At 45.1% G+C, this 19338-nt stretch overlaps 1 protein-coding gene across 1 annotated transcript in view; it reads left to right on the forward strand.

Moving 5' to 3' along the window:
• Window positions 1-4868: 4868 nt before the first annotated feature.
• smtlb (somatolactin beta) overlaps window positions 4869-19338 on the forward strand; it is a 68026-nt gene continuing 53556 nt past the window's right edge. The window contains exons 1-2 of the mRNA XM_085968237.1: window positions 4869-4944; window positions 6552-6742. Coding sequence (XP_085824363.1) covers window positions 4869-4944; window positions 6552-6742 — 267 coding nt within the window. The remainder of the gene's footprint in view (window positions 4945-6551; window positions 6743-19338) is intronic.

The raw sequence follows: 19338 nt of genomic DNA on the forward strand, positions 1-19338 counted from the left end.
TGGCCAGACCCCATCTGGGGTACTGCATTCATTGAGGTGTTTAAAATAATAAAAGGATTCGACTGAGTAGATACAGAGAAGCTATTTCCTCTGGTGGGGAATTCAGAACAAAGGGGCACAATCTTAAAATTACAGCCAGGCCATTCAGGAGTGAAAACAGGAAGCTCTTTTTCAAACAAAAAGTACTGGAAATGTGGAATTTGTTCCCCAAAAGGCTGTGGATCCTGGGGGTCAATTGAAATTTTCAAGACTGAGATTGATGGATTTTTATTAGGTAAGGGTATCAAAGGATTGTGGATGAAAAGGTTGGTAAATGTCGGTGGTGGGGAGACTTCAAGGACCATTATCCGGGGCAAAATTAATTGCCACCTGAAGAATATGGTTTAATAAATGGCAGGCAACATGGATTTGTTAAATGGTACAATTTTAAAGGGGGTGTAGGACCAGAGAGACCTGACGGGTTACGTACACAAATCTCAACCAACTGGATTGCGTTTGATGAAATAACGGACAGGGTTGTGCAGTTGATGTTGTGTATATGGACTTTCAAAAGGCATTTGATCAAGAGTCACATAATAAAGTGCTTCCTGATTTCACCCTCAACAGCCTGGCTCTAATTTTAAGATTGTGCCCTTTTGTTCTGGATTCCCCACCAGAGGAAAAAGCTTCTCTGTACCTACTCGGTCGAATCCTTTTATTATTTTAAACACCTCAATGAATGCAGTACCCCAGATGGGGTCTGACCAAGGCTCCATACAACACCTAAATGGACACCTAAATCCCTTTGCTGCTCCACAGTTTCTAGAGGTGTCCCCCAGGGGGCAGTATTGGGACCACGGCTCTATTTGATACATATTAATGACCTGGACTTGGGTATACAGGGCATAATTTCAAAGTTTGCAGATGAGACAAAACTTGGAAATGTAGTAAACAGTGAGGAGGATAGTAACAGACTTCAGGAGGACATAGACAGACTGGTGAAATGGGCAGACACATGGCTGATGAAATTTAATGCAGAGAAGTGTGAAGTGATGCATTTTGGAAGGTAGAATGAGGAAGGATAATATAAATGAAATGGTACAATTTTAAAGGGGGTGTAGGACCAGAGAGACCTGGCGGTTTACGTACACAAATCTCTGAAGGTGGCAGGACAAATCGATTAGGCTTTTTAAAAAAAAGCCTACGGGAACCTTGGCTTTATAAATAGAGGCATAGAATACAAAGCAAGGAAGTTGTGCTAAACCTTTATAAATCACTGTTTAGGCCTTAGATGGAGCATTGTGTCCCATTCTGGGCACCACACTCTAGGATGGATGTCCTTAGAGCAGAGAAGATTAAGGGGTGATTTCTCAATCCTTTCATCTCGTTGGTGAGATACACATTTTTGTCCTGTTGTAGAAAATACAGGGGGTGTTTTTGGTGTAATGCGGTTATTGTCTCTGGCCAGTCAGAAGTATCTGAGCTGCTCCAGAGCCCCGTGTGGTTTCGAATCGCTCCCCTTTTCTGATTCTGACCGTCGGACTTATTTCAGTAGCGATGTAGACAAAACGAGACTCGTGGTTGGGTGCAAAGAAGACCAGTATTTATTGAAAATAAGAATAAATTGAAAATAATGATGAATACAGCACTCTTTTACTTAATACAGCACACCTTTGCTTAATACAGCACACCTTTGCTTAATACAGCACACCTTTGCTTAACACAGCACACCTTTGCTTAACACAGCACACCTTTGCTTAATACAGCACACCTTTGCTTAATACAGCACACCTTTGCTTAATACAGCACACCTTTGCTTAACACAGCACACTTTTGCTTAATACAGCACACTTTTACTTAATAGGGGAGGAGAAACGGACACATCGAGGAAAATTGACTAAAATTACAATTTAACAGAATTCCCCTTTAATTCCCAACCCTAATACCTATCTAGGTTGCCTTGTAAAGGGCCAGAAAGTTTTATGCTCACCAGTAAATGCCTGCTCCATGCCCCTGCGGTCTGTCTTGGATTCTTCACCACCCCGAAGTAGAGATACCCCAGTAATTCAAAAGTAACTGCTGGTATTCCACTTCTTTGGGTGGGCTGTTGAGCTGTTCCCCTTGTAGGCAGGGCATGGAGGTGAGGCAGCAGAGAGAGAGAATGGTTTCCTGAGGGGCTATCTTTATACCCCATTGGGAGCCGTTGTCTTCGCGCCCAAATCTGGATGTATCTGGGCTCTACAAAAGGGACTGAACTGTCCCCATTGACTGTAATGGGTTTGAATGTGTTACCCATTCATTTTAACTGGTTTGCGACCAGCTTGAAATGTCTCACTGAATCCTTAAGTGTTCAGTCAACAGCACTCAAGTGGTTTATAAACAATCCATTGTCCTGCGGTCACCGCCCAACCGCAACTGATTGACAGCTTTAAGTACTTAAGCCCTTGAGTCAATATTGTAGAGGGCTTATAAACAAACAACCCTTTGTCCTGTGAGTGAAACTTCCTAAACTGCAGTTGATTGACAGTTTCAAGTACTTCAACATATTCACACAGGCTGGTGTTTTCAAATCCTTTTGTCAGCCAGCGATGGGAGATATTCAGGCAGGCTGTCTTTGTCTTCTGCCACGAGGCCTGACAGCCATTTTGATACCCTGGGTTTTTAAGGTATATTCCACCCAGGTTTCCTTTAATCAAAAAAAAAAATCTTCGGGGGCTGTAGAAATTTTCCAAAATTCTTGCGAACCTTACATTGTTCACCAATGTCCCAGATGCCCTGTTATCAGCTCGCACTTCCAGCAACTTTGTGGGCAAAGATGTTTTGCGCTGAAGGTTGCAGGAAGAAGTCTAACTAACAGGGTACACCATGAGATGCCCTTCCCCAGCAAATCCTGGGCCAATATATACCTGAAAAGGAAAGATTTGCAGGGCTATGGGGAAAAATCAGGGAAGTGGAACTAATTGGATCGCTCTTTCAAAGAGCCGGCACTGGCACGATTGGCCAATGGCGAGTGGCCTCCTTCTATGCTGTATGTTTCGATGATTCTGTGAAATGATGTTGAGGTATAGATCATCCATGATCTAATTGAATGGGAACAGGCTCGCGGAGCTGAATGGCCACCTCTGTTCTTACCTCCTTATGGTACTGCCTGTAAACTGACTTCCTCCTCTGTCTTTTCTACAGTTTGGGATCTTTACACTAATATTTTACATGAGTGGGAATGGTTGTGCACTAAGAATACTTGTTCAATATGAGCTCTAACATTTGAACTGTGGAATGAGACTCTCCTTTTACTCATTCTTAGATGACCTTGGACAGCGTAATCAGTGATGCACACTCATAGACTTCTCACTATTGCTACAATTCTATAACTTCTCAAATACAATAAGCAATGTCAATAGATGCAGTCACTCTCGCATTGCCAGTGCTGGTGTTCTATCTATCAAGGTCAGCTGCTGTACTTATTGAACATTTGGCCAGGGTACCGACATTGCTCATCACCTTCATTGCGATACTGTATCAGTTTTCATTGTCCCTCTTGTCTGCTGTGGGTTGCTTCTCCATGCTACTCCCCACTGGACTGTAATACACCTGCAAGGGGGCAATGTTTGGTAGAGCACTACACTGATACCAGTCTTCTGCCAGACCAGAGCTGTCCTTAGTTAAGGCTCTGCCTTATTCAGATTAAATTGCCCACTCTTTTATGCCATGTAGCAAAAGAGCAGGAAAATTGGATGTTCTGTCACCCAAGTCTCGGATTATGCACAGTCACTACTGTCAGCCGTGACTCTTGTCTGAGGCAGAATGTCGTGGGTTCAAGTCCCATTCCAGAGATTTGAATGCATAATCTCAGCTGGCACTCAGTGTGGTACTGAGGGAGTGCGGCACTGTCAGAGGTGTCATCTTTGCTAAACCAAGGCCCCGCCTGCCCTCTCAGATAAAAAGAGCAGGGGAGTTCTCCCCATGTCCTGGCCAATATTTATCCCACTACCAACATCACTAAAACAGATTATCTGGTCATTATCTCATTGCTGTTTGTGGGAACTTGCTGTGTGCAAATTGACTGTCACATTTCCTACATTACAACAGTGGCTACACTAAAAAAAGAACTTCATTGGTTGTAAAACCCTTTGGAATGTTCTGAGGTTGTGAAAGGCGCTGTATAAATGCAAGTTCTTTCTTTCACTACTTCATCCTTCTCCTGCGTTGTGCAGTTTCAGCTCTTCTACCTCAGCTGTTGACAAGTTCCCCCTGACTAACATCACACACTGTGGCACCAAACAGTTTCTGTTCAATCGTCAGGGTAAAGGTTATTCTTAATATAACTGTACGGAGTTACTGTTTATTCAGCAAATTAAGGGTTATTCATTATGTAAATGTACAGAGGTGTTTATTCAACAGGTAATGGTTACTCACTGTATAACTGTAAGGAGTTGTTTATTTAACAGAGTAAGGGCTACTCACGGTGTAACTGTACTGAGTTGCTGTTTATTCAGCAGGTTAAGTGAATGAATTTGGCGCAGTCTAAATCCAGTTGCTAATGGTCAAAAATTCCAATCATTCAACACAAACTGGCATTACTTTATCAATACCAGTTTACTTTTGTTCTCTATTGAATTTCCAATGACCCACTCCGCCAGAATAATTGAGGTTTGAGCAAAATACACGGCCAGCCAAATGGAAGGACAAATACCCTTGTCCAGGGACGGGGGCATTAACAGGGGTGAAGTGGTTGGTCCACACCTGTAAAGATACATCAGGAATGCCTGCTGGAAGGTAGAGTGGCACCCAGCCACTTTGCTAGGCAACCCCGAGGTATTTTTCAGGCTGGAGAAGGAGCTGCACCAAACGATCTTCGGCTTCACTGGGATCCATAACCCTGCAGCATAATGTCGTCAATCACTCCAGGATCTGGACTCTTTCACGGCCTCAGTGGGACTCATGCCAGCACTCAACGCTCAGCTGGTGAGAGTTCCACTCAAACCCCTTAAGGGCCTGAAAGGCAGAATTCCCAGAGTAGCCCAGATCCCCTCCCTTCCCCTAACATGCCCCCTTGATGCAAAATCTGTCCATGGAAAATGGCTGGAACAAAAACACAAGGTGGAATCCAGGCAAACCTAATTCCACTGTTTTCTGGTCTCTGGTCCCGATTGAAATTTGAGGCTTTATGCTTCTATTTATAAAACACAAAATACTATTGGCCTTTGTATAGTTTTATCTGCCTGTACTCACACTTTTAGGGAATAGTATATTTGAACCCGTAGGAGTCTCTGATCCTCTACACCATTCAATTTCTTTCCATTCAACTCACAATCCCATTCCTTCACAAAAGATATTACTTCACACATCTCTGCATTAAATTGCATCTGCCCCCTGTCTGCCCAATGAGCTAACTTGTCTTTATCCTCCTAAAGTCTTTTACATTCTTTGTTGTTGTTTGCCAATCCCCAAACTTCTGCTTTGTCAGTAAATTTGAGCATTATGCCCCCTACATCCAAGTACAAGGAGTGCTTGATGCTGAAACTGGGTGCACAGTACGGAAAAATATCTCATTGTCCAGGAATGTCATCACATGCTTCAGGACAACAACAAAAACAAAATTACCAAAAATGAATGACATACAGAGTCTTGTTCTGCCATCTGTATTTTCTCAGATTCGATTCTGTTTTCTTATGGGGAAAGAGCCATAGAGCAGGAGTCAGGAGTTAAGAAAAGAAGTTGGGTAGAATGTTTTCACCCAGAAGGTAATCGAGTCATGGAATAAATTGCCTGGGCACTTCCACTGGACCAGTATGAATGGATTCAACAAATTCAACTTAGAGTACGGTGCACAGTTTAGTCTCCTTACCTAAGGATGGATATACTTGCCTCGGAGGGGGTGCAAAGAAGGTTCACTAGGTTTAGTCCTGGGGTGGGATGGCTGTCCTATGAGGAGAGATTGAGTAAATTGGGCCTATTTTCTCTGGAGTTTAGAAGAAATGATCTCATTGAAACGTATAAAATTCCTAGAGGGCTTGACAGGGCAGATGCTGAGAGGCTGTTTCCCCTGGCTGGAGAGTTTAGAACCAGGGGTCACAGTCTCAGGATAAGAGGTAGGCCATTTAGGACTGAAATGAGGAGCACTTTCTTCACTGAGGTGTGTGAATCTTTGGAATTCTCTACCCCAGAGGGCTGTGGATGCTTAGTCGATGATTATATTCAAGGCTGAGATCGATAGATTTTTGGGCACTAAGGGAATCAAGGGATCTGGGGATAGGGCGGGAAAGTGGAGTTGATGTAGAAGTTCAGTCATGATCTTATTGAATGGCGGAGCAGACTCGATGGGCCGTATGGCCGACTCCTGCTCTTATTTCTTATGTTCTTATGATTTGTATGTGTTTCTGAAGAGGGAAGGGATTGAAGGATGTGATGAGCAGGTGAGTAGGTGGGGAGAATCCCTGAAAAAAAGCAAAGGTTAGTAGGGCTTAATTGACCTTTTCTCGTTCCTTCTCATGTGGTAACATGCCTCAGTTTTAGAGTTAACCAATATTTACTGTTGGAAAAGTTGATTGAGCTGCTGTTTATTGTTCCAGTCCTGCAGATCGGATTCTCTGCTGTCATTCTCTACCATTTTATGTGTGCACCATCTCCCTTAGTGGATTGTAAAGATACACAGAGTCCTCACAGATCTCGGCCAGTCATCTCATTGGAGAAGATCCTGAACCGAGTCATCCAGTACTCTGAACATATCTGCAAGATGTCTGAAGAGTCACTCACTATCTTTGTGAGTAACCAGCGTGTTTGGCGTTCCATCCAAATACAATTACAATTACATGTAATTCTAAGATTGGGTAAGCTCTGACAATGATTTAGTGGAGAAAGGTGCCACCCATTGTCGTACGAATCCATATAAACCGGAAGATCTTGGGTTTGATTCTTGGCCTGTGCTGTTAGCTGATCTCATCCATGATAGCAGTTGGACTGCCACAGTTAAGGAAAGGAAAAATTGGCCAGGGTCCCTGCTCCTGATCTCTAATTAGTGATTCCTGTTGGAAAGTGTGCAGTTGTGGTGTGCACATCAGGTGAGGACAGCCTGACCTTAGCTGTGATGCTCCTCACAGTGGACGAGCCTGCTGCTGCTCACTGCCCAGCGTACACATGAAGAAGGGTCGGTTGAGCACAGTCCCTGGGCAGGAGCAGACTGGCCATATAGGAAATGAGGAGATTTCCTGAATGCCCCCATAAATGGTTCTAAAGTGCTGTGTTATCGGCAAACTCTTTTTCCGTGAGAACCCCGTGCCCTTTCGGGGGAAGCTAGTCCGCCTATGTCCCTGAGCACCTGTGGAACTCTACCGGGCTTTAAAGGGTTAAATTATAGAATCATAGAGTGGTTACAGCGCGGAAGAAGGCCATTCGGCCCGTCGAGCCCGTGCCGGCTCTCTGTAAGAGCACTTCATCTAGTCCCACTCCCCCGCCCTTTCCCCGTAGCCCTGCATATTTCTTTCCTTCAGATACATAATTCCTTTTGAAAGCCGTGATTGAATCTGCCTCCACCACCCTCTCAGGCAGTGCATTCCAGATCTTAACCACTCGCTGCGTAAAAAAGTTTTTTCTTACGTCGCCTTTGGTTCTTCTGCCAATCACCTTAAATCTGTGTCCTCTGGTTCTCGATCCTTCTGCCAATGGGAACTATCTACTCTGTCCAGACCCCTCATGATTTTGAACACCTCGATCAAATCTCCTCTCAACCTTCTCTGCTCCAAGGAGAACAACCCCAGCTCCTCCAGTCTATCTACATAACTGAAGTCCCTCATTTCTGCACCCTCTCTAAGGCCTTCACATCCTTCCTAAAGTGTGGTGCCCAGAATTGGGCACAGTGCTCCAGTTGGGGCCAAACCAGTGTTTTATACAGGTTCATCATAATTTCCACACTTTTGCACTCTTCACCTCTATTTATGAAGCCCAGGATGCCGTAAGCCTTTTCATCTGTTTTCTCAACCTGCCCTGCCACCTTCAACGGGGTTTTAACCTCAGTCTACAGCAGGGTTTTAAATTGCAGATCAAATTGGTTCCTTGATGTAACTAGTTAATGAGTTGAGGTTTCCTGTAATTTGAACATGTTAATTGTGTATCCATTGTAAGTATATAATTACACATTAGCTAAAAGGCCGATTTGTCTGGAAACTTATGAATCGACTGAATCTTCACAAACAAAAATGTACATTTCTGTGCTATTAAGCCTTTTATTGCATGTTGGTATGTGTTGCCGCTGCCTCAGCTCATCTGCTGTTGAAACCTGCTGGTCTCAGCATCACAAGGTGTGATTCCCAGGGCCTAATTTTAACACACTGCTTGGTGGAAACAGTTAAAATGGAGCAGGAGACTTGTCCACTGACTTAACCCCCAATCTGGCATACTGAAGTGTTTTAATTGCAAGCGGCCAGGACACCCACCCAAAGCTGATGGGATCCTTCTTTGATTATGCAATTCGGGCTTCGATGACATCATTGGGTCCTGACTGCAATATTAACTTGCGGTCTGAGCAGGGGGATATAAGGAAATGAAGACAAGATATAGCAGATGAGAAAATGGTGAAGCAGATGAAAAAAGAGGGCAATAGAAAAGAAGACAAAGCTGGCAACAGAGGAAAAGAATTGGCACGTTTGTTGGCTTCGCAGTGAAAATGTCGTTCTGCTCTGACTCTGAAATAGCTGACTGCACTGATTTTGAGAAACTACAACAGGATTGCATTATTCAGACATGTGGGGCCAGAAATTCAGGTCGGAGGCTTCCCGCGGGCGCAAGCCCCCGACCTGCACTTACATAGCGCGCCTGCCATTGTGCTGTGGGGCCGCATGGATTTCCGATCCTGGGTCTCCTCCAGCTGCCGGCGCGCAGTGCTTGCGTATCCCAGGGGCGCAGTTAATTCGCAGCGTCCTCTTGTAGGGGGTGGTTTCGTTGTGGTGCCCAGTCAGCTTTGCCTCTGACTGTCCCTTGAGCGGTTCAAATCGCTCCCACACCCCTGGGTTCTAGACACCGCACTTAGGTACAGGCGGCGATGCAGAAAATCCAGTAGACAAGTGGTTTGGTGTAAGAAAACCAAGATTTTATTAAAACAGAAATAAAAAAACACAGTCTTAAGAGAATTACTGGTATAAAACACAGGCATAAACAATTACACTTATTCAGGGAATGGGGAACACACGGCACATCGAGGGAAAACAACTACATTAACACTCCCCCTTATCCTTATCCCACCCCCTATACCTAACTAGATTTAGCTATGAGGGGCCAGGAATTCATGCTCACCAATCCAAAACCTGTTGCTTTAACGTTGTGAGTTTTGAGGTTTGGTCTTCTGTCCTTTGGGGTACTCCGTCACCATATGGTCTCAGGGCACAGCGCTGGAGTTGTTGATGCGACACACCTTCCCTCTCCTCAGCTACCGTCATCGTCTCGTCGCGATGGGTTTTCTTCTTCTCCCTCGGGCGGTCGTCGGCGGTAACGTTGCAGTCATGGATCGGTTGGCGGTTTTCACTGCTTACAAGATTTTACTTCCCATGCTTTGAACACTAGCATATTGGTCGCGGGCGTGGACACTCGCGTCTAATGCCTGTTTATTCGCAGTGTTCAAATGCCAACTTGTCCTCACTGTCCAAGCATACACTGCTAATTTCTTTCCCAAACGCCAGCTTATAACTAGGCGTTTGGTTTTTACCGATGTGTCTTTTGCTGTCCTTCTCTGCTCTTGTTGGTGTTACCTTCTTCTTCGTCTCGTCTCGTCTCGTCTGCCCGTTCGTGGCCTGTGTGTCCTGTGTGACTTTGAACTCGGGTCTCGTTCTCCTCCCGCATTTGGTCCCGGTGTAATGGGCATCCTTGGTTGTTGAGCGGTGCGGGGAGCGAGAAGAGAACCTGCCACGAGGCCAGGGCAGCAGGCCAAGGCCACAGACAAGAGTCAAAGCCAGAGAGAGCGATTGCTACTGATGGGCCTACAGTTATACCCATTCTTCCACTCCTTATCTGCGCGCCAAATCAGGTCAGTCCATTGTTTAACTTTTGGCGGGCTTGGTTTAAATGATTACAACCATTTGTTTTAACGACTTTAGGAGTGGTTGTCTCTGGGTCTAATGGCCCCGATGTCCTGGTTGCTTTGTCATAGATAAGACTTAATTGTCCCCATCCTACCTTGATGGCAACAGTGAGCTATTATCGATTAAACATGCAGAAAGCTAATGGCCACGGTTATAGGCCCATTCTACTTTGATTGGACTCAAGTCGAATAAATGCGTATTCTGTGTTTACTCTGTCTGGCAGGCTCCAAAGAGACCCTGTTCACAGATTCCTGCATTTTAAATATCGTCCCTGAGCCTGCTTGTCTGCAGAGTCTTGCTTTTTAAAATCCTGTCAATTTTGGTCACGAGGGTTACAGAAGCCATTTTGGGTACCCTGCTTTTAAATAACTTGTCCAAAACAGGGTCCCTTGATCCATAACTCAGGGAGTGCAGGAATTTTGAGAACCCTGCAACTTACACCCTGGGATCACGTGAGCCATGGAGAGCCAATTGGAGCAGGGAATCTCCATTCATAGAGAGGTCAAATCTATGAATAGAGATTGGCCCCAAAACCTCAGTAAAACTTCAAATAATTTTTTTTTTAATCACATTTTTAAAATAACTATAAATTACATAAATTAACTTTTAAACAAAAATTTAAATTTTTGAAAAAATTAATTAAAGTTTTAAACGGAGCTAAAAATAAACTTATGTTTCTTTAAAGTATTTTAAAATGGTAAACCTGTGGAAAAAATGTTTTAATTTTACTTAATTAACCTCTTACCTTGTTAAAAGCAGGCCTTACGACTGCTTTTTCCATGCGCAGCTGCTGGGGACTTACCCGCACGGAGAAACCTGTGAAAAAATCGGAAGTTCCAGGCGTACGCGCTGCTTCTCTGGCGCACGCGTTTGACCTGTGAATCCCCTCCTTCAAGGGAACAGAAGTTCCAGTTTCCAGCGCATGCGCAGTGCATGCATGTAACCGGCACTTTCGTTGGCCCTACGCATGAGTACACAGCGCGTACTCACCCGTGGGGACCCGAATTTCTGGGCCATGATCTAATTTATCAATTACCTGCATGAAACTAGCAAGAGCCTGGCCTGGCAACACACCATGTGTTGAAACCACACTGAGTCCACCCTCTCTGGGCATCCCACTGAGTTTTCAGCGATCAGCCCAGAAATTTGGGTCGGGGGCATCCCGCGGGTGTAAGCCCCCGACCTGCACTTACCTTGCGCGCTGGCCGTTGAGCTGTGGGCCCCCGTGGAATTCTGCTCCGGGGCCTGGCCCAGCTGCCGGCGCGCTGTGCTTGCGTGTCCCAGGGGCGTAGTTAGTGCGATGCGTCCCCTGGGATCACGTGAACCATGGGCAGCCAATCAGAGGAGGGAGAAGCCCATTCATAAGATTGACAGGAAGACCTGTCAAAACTTATGAATACTACGGCCCCAAAATAGCAGTAAACCTTCAAATATTTTTTTTTTTAAATCACACTTTTTAAATAAACTATAAATTACATTAAATAACTTTTTTAAACAATAGTTTAAATTTTTGAAAAAATTAATTTTATATTCTAACGGGGCTAAAAATGAACTTACCTTGCTTTAAAGTATTTAAAAATAATAAACCTGTGGAAAAAATGTTTTAATTTCAATTAATTGACCACTTACCTTGTAAAAAGCAGGCCTTACGCCTGCTTTTTACATTTCTAAATTCTGCAGACTTACCCTCCTGGGAAAACCTGTAAAAAAAAACTAAGTTCGACCTCTGAACCTCTTCGTTCAGAGGATCGGAAGTGCCGGTCTCCCGCGCATGCACAGTGCATGCAGGAAACCGGCACTTCCATTCGGCCTACGGGTGAGTACCCCGTGCGTACTCACCCGTGGAGACCCGAATTTCTGGGCCATTATCTCCTCCATATAACCCTGCTAAATGTCTACTTTTCACAAACTAAGCCCTCCCACCCTCAGCCTCATTCAAGATGAGTGCATTGGCATACTGGGTCTGATCAAAACTAGGCTGATCCACAACAAATGTTCTCTGATCACTAAGACCACCCTATCTGACTACACATCACATCCCCCATCCAACCACCATCATGTGACACTCATCTCAAGGTCTCATCATGGAATATCCCGATGGTCCTGTAGCACTTTTTCTTCATTTAAACATCTCATTCTCTCCGTTCCTTCTCACATTTCCTTCAAGATCTCATCTCCCAAAGCCACTCTGATGCCTTCCTTTCTGAAATCTCCTCCTTTGTCCTCTGTTCTCTCTCAGCATTCTGAGCATCTTTAATCTGCACCTGAATTTAGCCATTCCTGTCTCCTCCCATTTCTACACCCTCTTTTCTTCCCTGAACATACACACTTTCACTCATACCAATGCATGCTCAAAACTTCACTTCTTCATCCTTATCACCATACACATCTTCCTGTTCACCTCTAACCCCTTCATCCTTTCCTATTACACCTGAAAAAAAACTTCCTTAAATCCTTCATCAGCGCCCTTTCCAAATCCTCTGGACTTCCACCTATACTGACATTGGTACTGCCATTAATCTGCTGACAACTACCGGACCAGCATATTTGTTGCTAATGTCCCCACAAGATCGTAAAAGAATCATAGAATCATAGAACGATACAGCACAGAAGGAGGCCATTCAGCCCATCGTGCCTGTACCGGCTCTTTGAAAGAGCTTTTCCAATTAGTTCCATTTCCCTGCTCGTTCCCCATTGCCCTGCAAATTTTCACCTTCCAGTTTTTATCGAATTCCCTTTTGAAAGTTACTATTGAATCTGCTTCCACCGCCCTTTCAGACAGTGCATTCCAGATCACAACAACTTGCTACTCAAAAAAATGTCTCCTCATCGCCCCCTGATTCTTTTGCCAATTACCTTAAATCTGTGTCCTCTGGTTATTGACTCTTCTGCTCCTGCAAACAGTTTCTCCTTATTTATTCTATCAAAACCCTTCATAATTTTGAACAACTCTATCAAATCTCCTCTTAACCTTCTCTCCTCTAAGGAGCACAATCCCAACTTCTCCAGTCTCTGTACACAACTGAAGTCTCGCATCCTTGGTAGCATTCTAGTAAATATACTCTTCAAACTCTCTAAGGCCTTGACAGTCTTCCTAAAGTGTGGTGCTTAAAATTGACCACAAAGCCTCAGCTGAGGTCTAACCAGTGTTTTATAAAGGTTTAGCATAACTTCTTTGTTTTTGTGCTCTGTGGGGGCGATTTTCCCACTGGAGGTGAGATGGAGGCGGGTTTCAGTTTGGGTGGGTTTGAAACTCGCCTTCCCTGATAGGTTTCAAAATTTTGCGATTTTCCCATGATTGGCCACTTGATTTCAGAGGTGCGGGATGCCCTCGCTCAATTAGTGTTTTGGGACTGAAACTCGCCTCTGTTGACAGCACTTTTCCAGTCTGATTTTATGGCTTCTTGCTCCCTTGGCTCACTCCACAGCACTTCTGCTTCTCCAGCACCACCTCCAACATCTTTTGAGATACCTATGTCCAATTCCAAGGCAAGGGCCTACCCATGGCTCTCAGGTGAGGCGCTGCAAATGTTGTTTGAGGGGGTGACAGCTAGCATGGAGGTGCTCTTCCACTCATCTCGGAGGAAGAGGCCTGCCAAAGAAACCAAGGCTGTGTGGGTACAGCTGGCAAGGGATATAACCTCCAGATCTGAGTGCAGATTGGGAGACTGTTTCTGTGTATTGATGAAATGCCATCCCTGTTGGAAAGCATTAAAATGATTTGAAGCCAAAATGTTGGCGTTATGCCATCTGTTCTTTCAACTTAGGAAGCTCCACATTGCGGGCACCGCCACACTTGCGTTGTCAGGTTGGTGGCCTGAGTGAAAGGAGGCCAGAGAGCCATGTCTATTGTCAATGAAGTCCTAGGATGGAGCCAAGGACATGTGCCAACTTGGGCAACCTATGCAAATCTGGCCGTGATAATGTAAGGGGTCGTTTTAACGAGTTTATGGTGTGCTAGATCGGTTTTGATTTCGCACTGCTCGTGAGCGGTTCCGAAGCGCTCCCCCCTCACCGGTTCTAGACACTGGGCTTATTGCCAGACAACCTTGATGTGTGGCCCAACTTATGACTCGGAAGACAAATGGATCAGGTGAGACAAGGTGAGTTTTAAATCAGAAATATCTTTATTTTCAAGGAGAATAAACACAGAGAATGCAAGAATCAATTTAGACAAAAATCATTAGCACGTCACCAATGGGAACTAAAATTTAACACACAAGGAATAACTTTGACTATCTTAAATCATACAACAATTCTTAATCAGCGGTATACTAAAACGGGGGTGGGAAAAGCGCACGAACACATCGAGAGATAAATCACACTCCTGAATTACAAAACCCTTAATGTTACAAACCCTCCCGTTGCTAAAATATACCTCAACTACGTCAGTTAGCTAGAGTTGGGCCTTTATGCTCACCAGAATTTTAAAACCCTCCTGGACCTTGGTACTCCTTATCTGGACTTGGACTTCACTGCTTCTGGTGAATCTTGTGGATCTGTCTGAGTCTGGCTGAATCTCTCTCCTGCACAATCTTGAAAGTCCTCCGAACTCCTCGAACCGTCTCCTCTCCACTCGGCCTTCGAACTCCTGATGGTCTTGGATCTGGACTGAACTTCTGAATCTGCTCTCCTGCACAATCTTGTGGGTCCTCCTCGCTCTGTCCTTGACCTTGTGTCTGTGTGAAACTGTGATGGATCTGTCTGAATCTCACTGAATGAAAAAGAAGAAGTGGACTTGCTGTCGATTTTCCCTCCACAGCTATACTGTTTCCTTGGCCTTATCTCGGCGCCAAATCAGGGGTTTTCTTTTGTCAAGGTAATGGGCAGGCTGCTTTGACAAAAGCAAGTACTTTATTTTAATGTCTTGTAAATGAAACTGACCCTTTCCTTTTGTTTCTCTCTCACACCTGGCAGCTATCTTTTGCCCTGCCAGTACACTTTACACCTAATCCCAACCTGTTACCATCTCGTCTAGCTTCTAATCTCTTTTACTTCTTTTGTTTCTTTTATTCTTTTGTCCGATCGCAGCCCTGCCTCCGATCTAGTTTCTTTTCTTTCCAGTTTTGAAGAAGGGTCCAACCCGAAACGTCAACTCAAATTTCTCTCCACGGATGTTGCCTGACCTGCTGAGTTTTTCCAGCATTTTCTGTTGTTATTTCTGATGGGATCTGTCCTGTGTCCCTCTGAGTTTGGTACAGATAATGTTTTTTTTTCTGTGCTCAGTGATTTCAGAGATGGGTTTGCATTTTGCTAGCAATTAGCGCACCTCCAGTTGCAAATATTTTTGTTTACGAGTTCATTACTGCTGTAACCATATTATCATATCAATAGCAGTAAGTTCTGGAATCTTCTAATCGGTGATGACTCAGGCTGCTGGAAGATACTGCTGGTGTGTCCTTTTGAACTGAGCCATGAGAACTGCCAACTCCATCTTGTGTTCTCACAATGTGGCCACTTCAGGGGTTTTACCAATCTAGACTGTATTTTCTGGATTTTGCAAATCCTACAATAAGTTCATCCCTTGCATTCCTGGCAGCCATGTGCTTGCGTGCTGCCACTGCCGCTGGTCGATACACCAGCGCTCTGGCCTCCTCCTGCTCCTCCTCCTCCAGATTCTCCTCCTCCTCAGCCTCCTTCTCCTCCTCCTCCTCCTCCTTATCTTCATCTGAGGAGGGCTGGAACTGAGCCGCTTGCTCATCAGGAAGCTGCAAGCCATGACGCTGTGCCATGTTGTGCAGTGCACAGCTGACCACGACCATTCTGGAGACCCTGTATGGTGTATATTGCAGGGCTCCACCTGATCGGTCAAGGCAATGGAAGCGCATCTTCAACAATGTTAAGTCTGTGTGTTATATTGATAATTACTACACAGACCACAAGAGTAAATTTTAACAGGTCTTTACTAGTCGAAGGTCAGGGCGGAACTGCCCAATAAATCATTGCACAGCACTTATATACCGGTGTGGTCACCACCGGTATTACAGTATACAGCAGCCAAGATAAAATAGTGCAACCCTTAAAATAGTTCTCTTAAAGGTGGAACGGTTACATACACTACAATCCTCCCTTTTTAGCTTAACAGTATATATTCCCCATTAAACATAACATCATAACATATATACACAACTTCATGGAAAAACAGTTCACAGATTCAGTCTCTGAGGAGGCGCCTCCTGCGCCTCCTGACTCGGTCCGGATAACGCCTCGGTGGTGTAATAGTTCTCGGTGGTGTAGTAGGTTCTCGTTGCTGGGGTGACTCATCTAATAGTCCTTCACTGGACTTAACAGCTTGAACTTTCGTAACTTCAGAACCAGCATTGCTGACTTCTAAAGGCTCGAGTACCTTGGGAAGTTTTTCTACTTCCAGACTGATTTGGCTCAGTTCGGAGGGACCACGTGCGTGACCTGGTAGGGGTGATAATGGTTCAGATGAGTCATCATCTTCTGCTTCTTCTCTATTGTCTTCTATTTCCTCCATCACTTCAGCTTTTGCCTCTGCCACCAATTCCCTGAGTGGCTTATTACTGCTGACACTGCTCACAAAAGGGTGCTCTTTCTTCTTAGCTTTCAACTGATCGATGAATTTGACATATTCCCTTTCTTGCTCAGCTTTGATTCGTTTGGCCTCATCGCGCAGACGGTTTGTGTGTTCCTGATCCATTTTCTCAATCAGCTGCTTCTGCTGTCTTCCCAGATTCTCCAACTCTGTGTCAAAGAACTTTTTCTTTGCATTCATCTCTTGCTCAAAACGGCGAATCATTTGTTCTAATTGCTGTTGTAGTTTGAGATTGAGTTGAGTTCGAGCTCGGTGTTCCTCAGAAATGTGCATGTCTGTAGACTGGACAGACTCAGAATTCTCTGTCAAACTATGTTGTTGTTGTTCAGTGGAATTCTGTTCTGATACTTTGTTCTCTTCTGAAGCATTTATGCACTCCTTCGTTTTTCCATCATTAGTCTGCAAGTCCATTTTAGACTTGTCTTTTGCACATGGGCTGGTCTTACCATCATCAGTTCCAGAGTCTGAGCTGATTGTCTTCACCGAGTTCTCACTCTCTGCTTTGTCACTGTCACTGCCGCATATGCCCTCATCCAATATTCTGGACAATCGTGCAGGTTTGACATCTTTTTTCTTTCCGGAATCTACTGTTATTGCTTTTAGGGAGTGCCAGTCCATATTTATTTTCCTGATCCACTCCCATCCCAGAAGTGGTGGACCTCCCTCAGGTAGTACATATATGTCCATTCCTTGGTGTTCTTTGCCCTTGTGTACCACCTTGACTTTTATCTTTCCGATGGGGTATACTTTTTGCCCCGTGTATGTCTGCAATACTATCTCCATATCCCGTAGGGGAATATGTGTGAATAACCTTTTGTAATCTTGCTTATTCATGACCGTCAACGCCGATCCGGTGTCCAATTCCATCTTCACTTGGACTCCTGCTATCTGAAGTGTGACCCAGATAGTTTGTCGGTCAGCTTCCTTACTCACATTGTGAATTCTCAGACTACCCAGTTCCTTGCTGTTGGAGTCTGAATCCGAATTCTGTTCATCCGAACTCTTCTCAGCCACCTTATGTACCTTTCTGCACTTTTCCTGCGGTGACTTTTTGTTGCTGGTCTTCTTTCCTGACCGGCATACTTTAGCTATGTGACCAAGCTTGCCACATGTTCGACATTCCTGGTTTTTAAACCAGCATTGGTTCTGATCGTGTGTTGTCTTTCCACAACGATAACATTTCGTTGTACCCAAAGCCATTTGATCTACGCTGAGTACCGCTGCCTTCAGCTGCATTTCCGCAGTGCCTCTCGCTGCGGCTTCGTGCGATGCTGCAATAGTGACAGCCTTATCAAGTGTAAGATCATTCTCTTCAAGCAGCCGCTTTTGTGTTCCTTCTTTCGACAATCCACACACGAATTTGTCTCTCAGTGCCTCTGTCAGACTTTCCCCAAACTGACAGTATTTCGCTAGCTTACGCAGTTCAATTAAATACTCCGCGTTGCTTTCCTCTTTCAGTTGCGTTCTCGCATAAAATTTAAATCGTTCCGCTAACATCAGCGGTGTGGGGTTCAAATGATTTTTCAAGACAGCAACAATTTTAGCGAAAGTCTGATCCGCCGGTTTAGCTGGTGATAGAAGATGCTTCAATAGCCCGTATGTCTTCGCACCCATTGAGTTTAGTAAGGTTAGTGCTTTATCTTCATCTGATATTTTATTTGCCTTACAATATATCTCTATGCGTTCTACATACGTGGCCCAATCTTCAACATCGGGATCGAAATCGTTGATGTTACCACGCTTAAGCATCCTCGCAATCTTCTTGAGAAACAAAAAGAAATTTTTCTTTTATTTTTTTGTTTTTCAAAATGGCGGTTTCCCGCGCTTGTCTTCTTCCCCCGCCTATGAAAATGGCGGCTTCCCGCGTTTGCCTTTCTCCCCCGCTGGCTGTAATGGCGATTGCCGTATTGCTGCATTCGCCCTCCCCAGCGGTTTTCAAATCGTGCCTCCCAGCCCCTCTTGCAGTCCGGTCCTTTCCCCCGGCTGCGGCTGAGTTCTCCACGGTTTTTTTTTTTCTCTCCCGCGCCTTACGCTGACCCGGTCGCTGCGCCTCGCGGCCTCGGTAGCTGCCCGGCCTTTTTCACCGGCCGCGGTCGAGCTCTCTCTCGACGCTGTTGCGTCTCCCAGCCCGCTTGCAGCCCGGTCTTTCGCACTGGCTGCGTTTGCATTCACCGCGGCTCCCGTGCCTTACGCTGCCCCAGTCTCAGTGCCTCTGGCCCCGACTTCTGTCCGGCTCTTTCCCCCGGCCGTGGTCGAGTTCTCCGCCCTTATATCCTCCGTTTTTCCCTCCCCTACTTCACAGCCAACGTGGCCGACTTGCTGCTCGTCGCTGATCGGCTTACCCACCGCCGTGATAGAAGGGATGATCACTGCCTGTTGCTGATGGAAGGCTTCGTGTCAGAATTCTTCCTTTGCTCTGCAGACCCGAGTCTTTTCTCAGCAGAATGATGAGGGCGGATGCCTCTTCTCGACGCCCGTTAAACTGCCTTGGATGTATCTCTGCCGCAGGGTAAGATCGTACTCGTCGCCACTGTTAAGTTTGTGTGTTATATTGATAATTACTACACAGACCACAAGAGTACATTTTAACAGGTCTTTACTAGTCGAAGGTCAGGGCGGAACTGCCCAATAAATCATTGCACAGCACTTATATACCGGTATTACAGTATACAGCAGCCAAGATAAAATAGTGCAACCCTTAGAATAGTTCTCTTAAAGGTGGAACGGTTA

The sequence above is a fragment of the Somniosus microcephalus genome, chromosome 26 (genome assembly GCF_052327205.1).
Source record: "Somniosus microcephalus isolate GS21.2 chromosome 26, FLI_Smic_1.0, whole genome shotgun sequence".
NCBI lineage: Eukaryota > Metazoa > Chordata > Chondrichthyes > Squaliformes > Somniosidae > Somniosus > Somniosus microcephalus.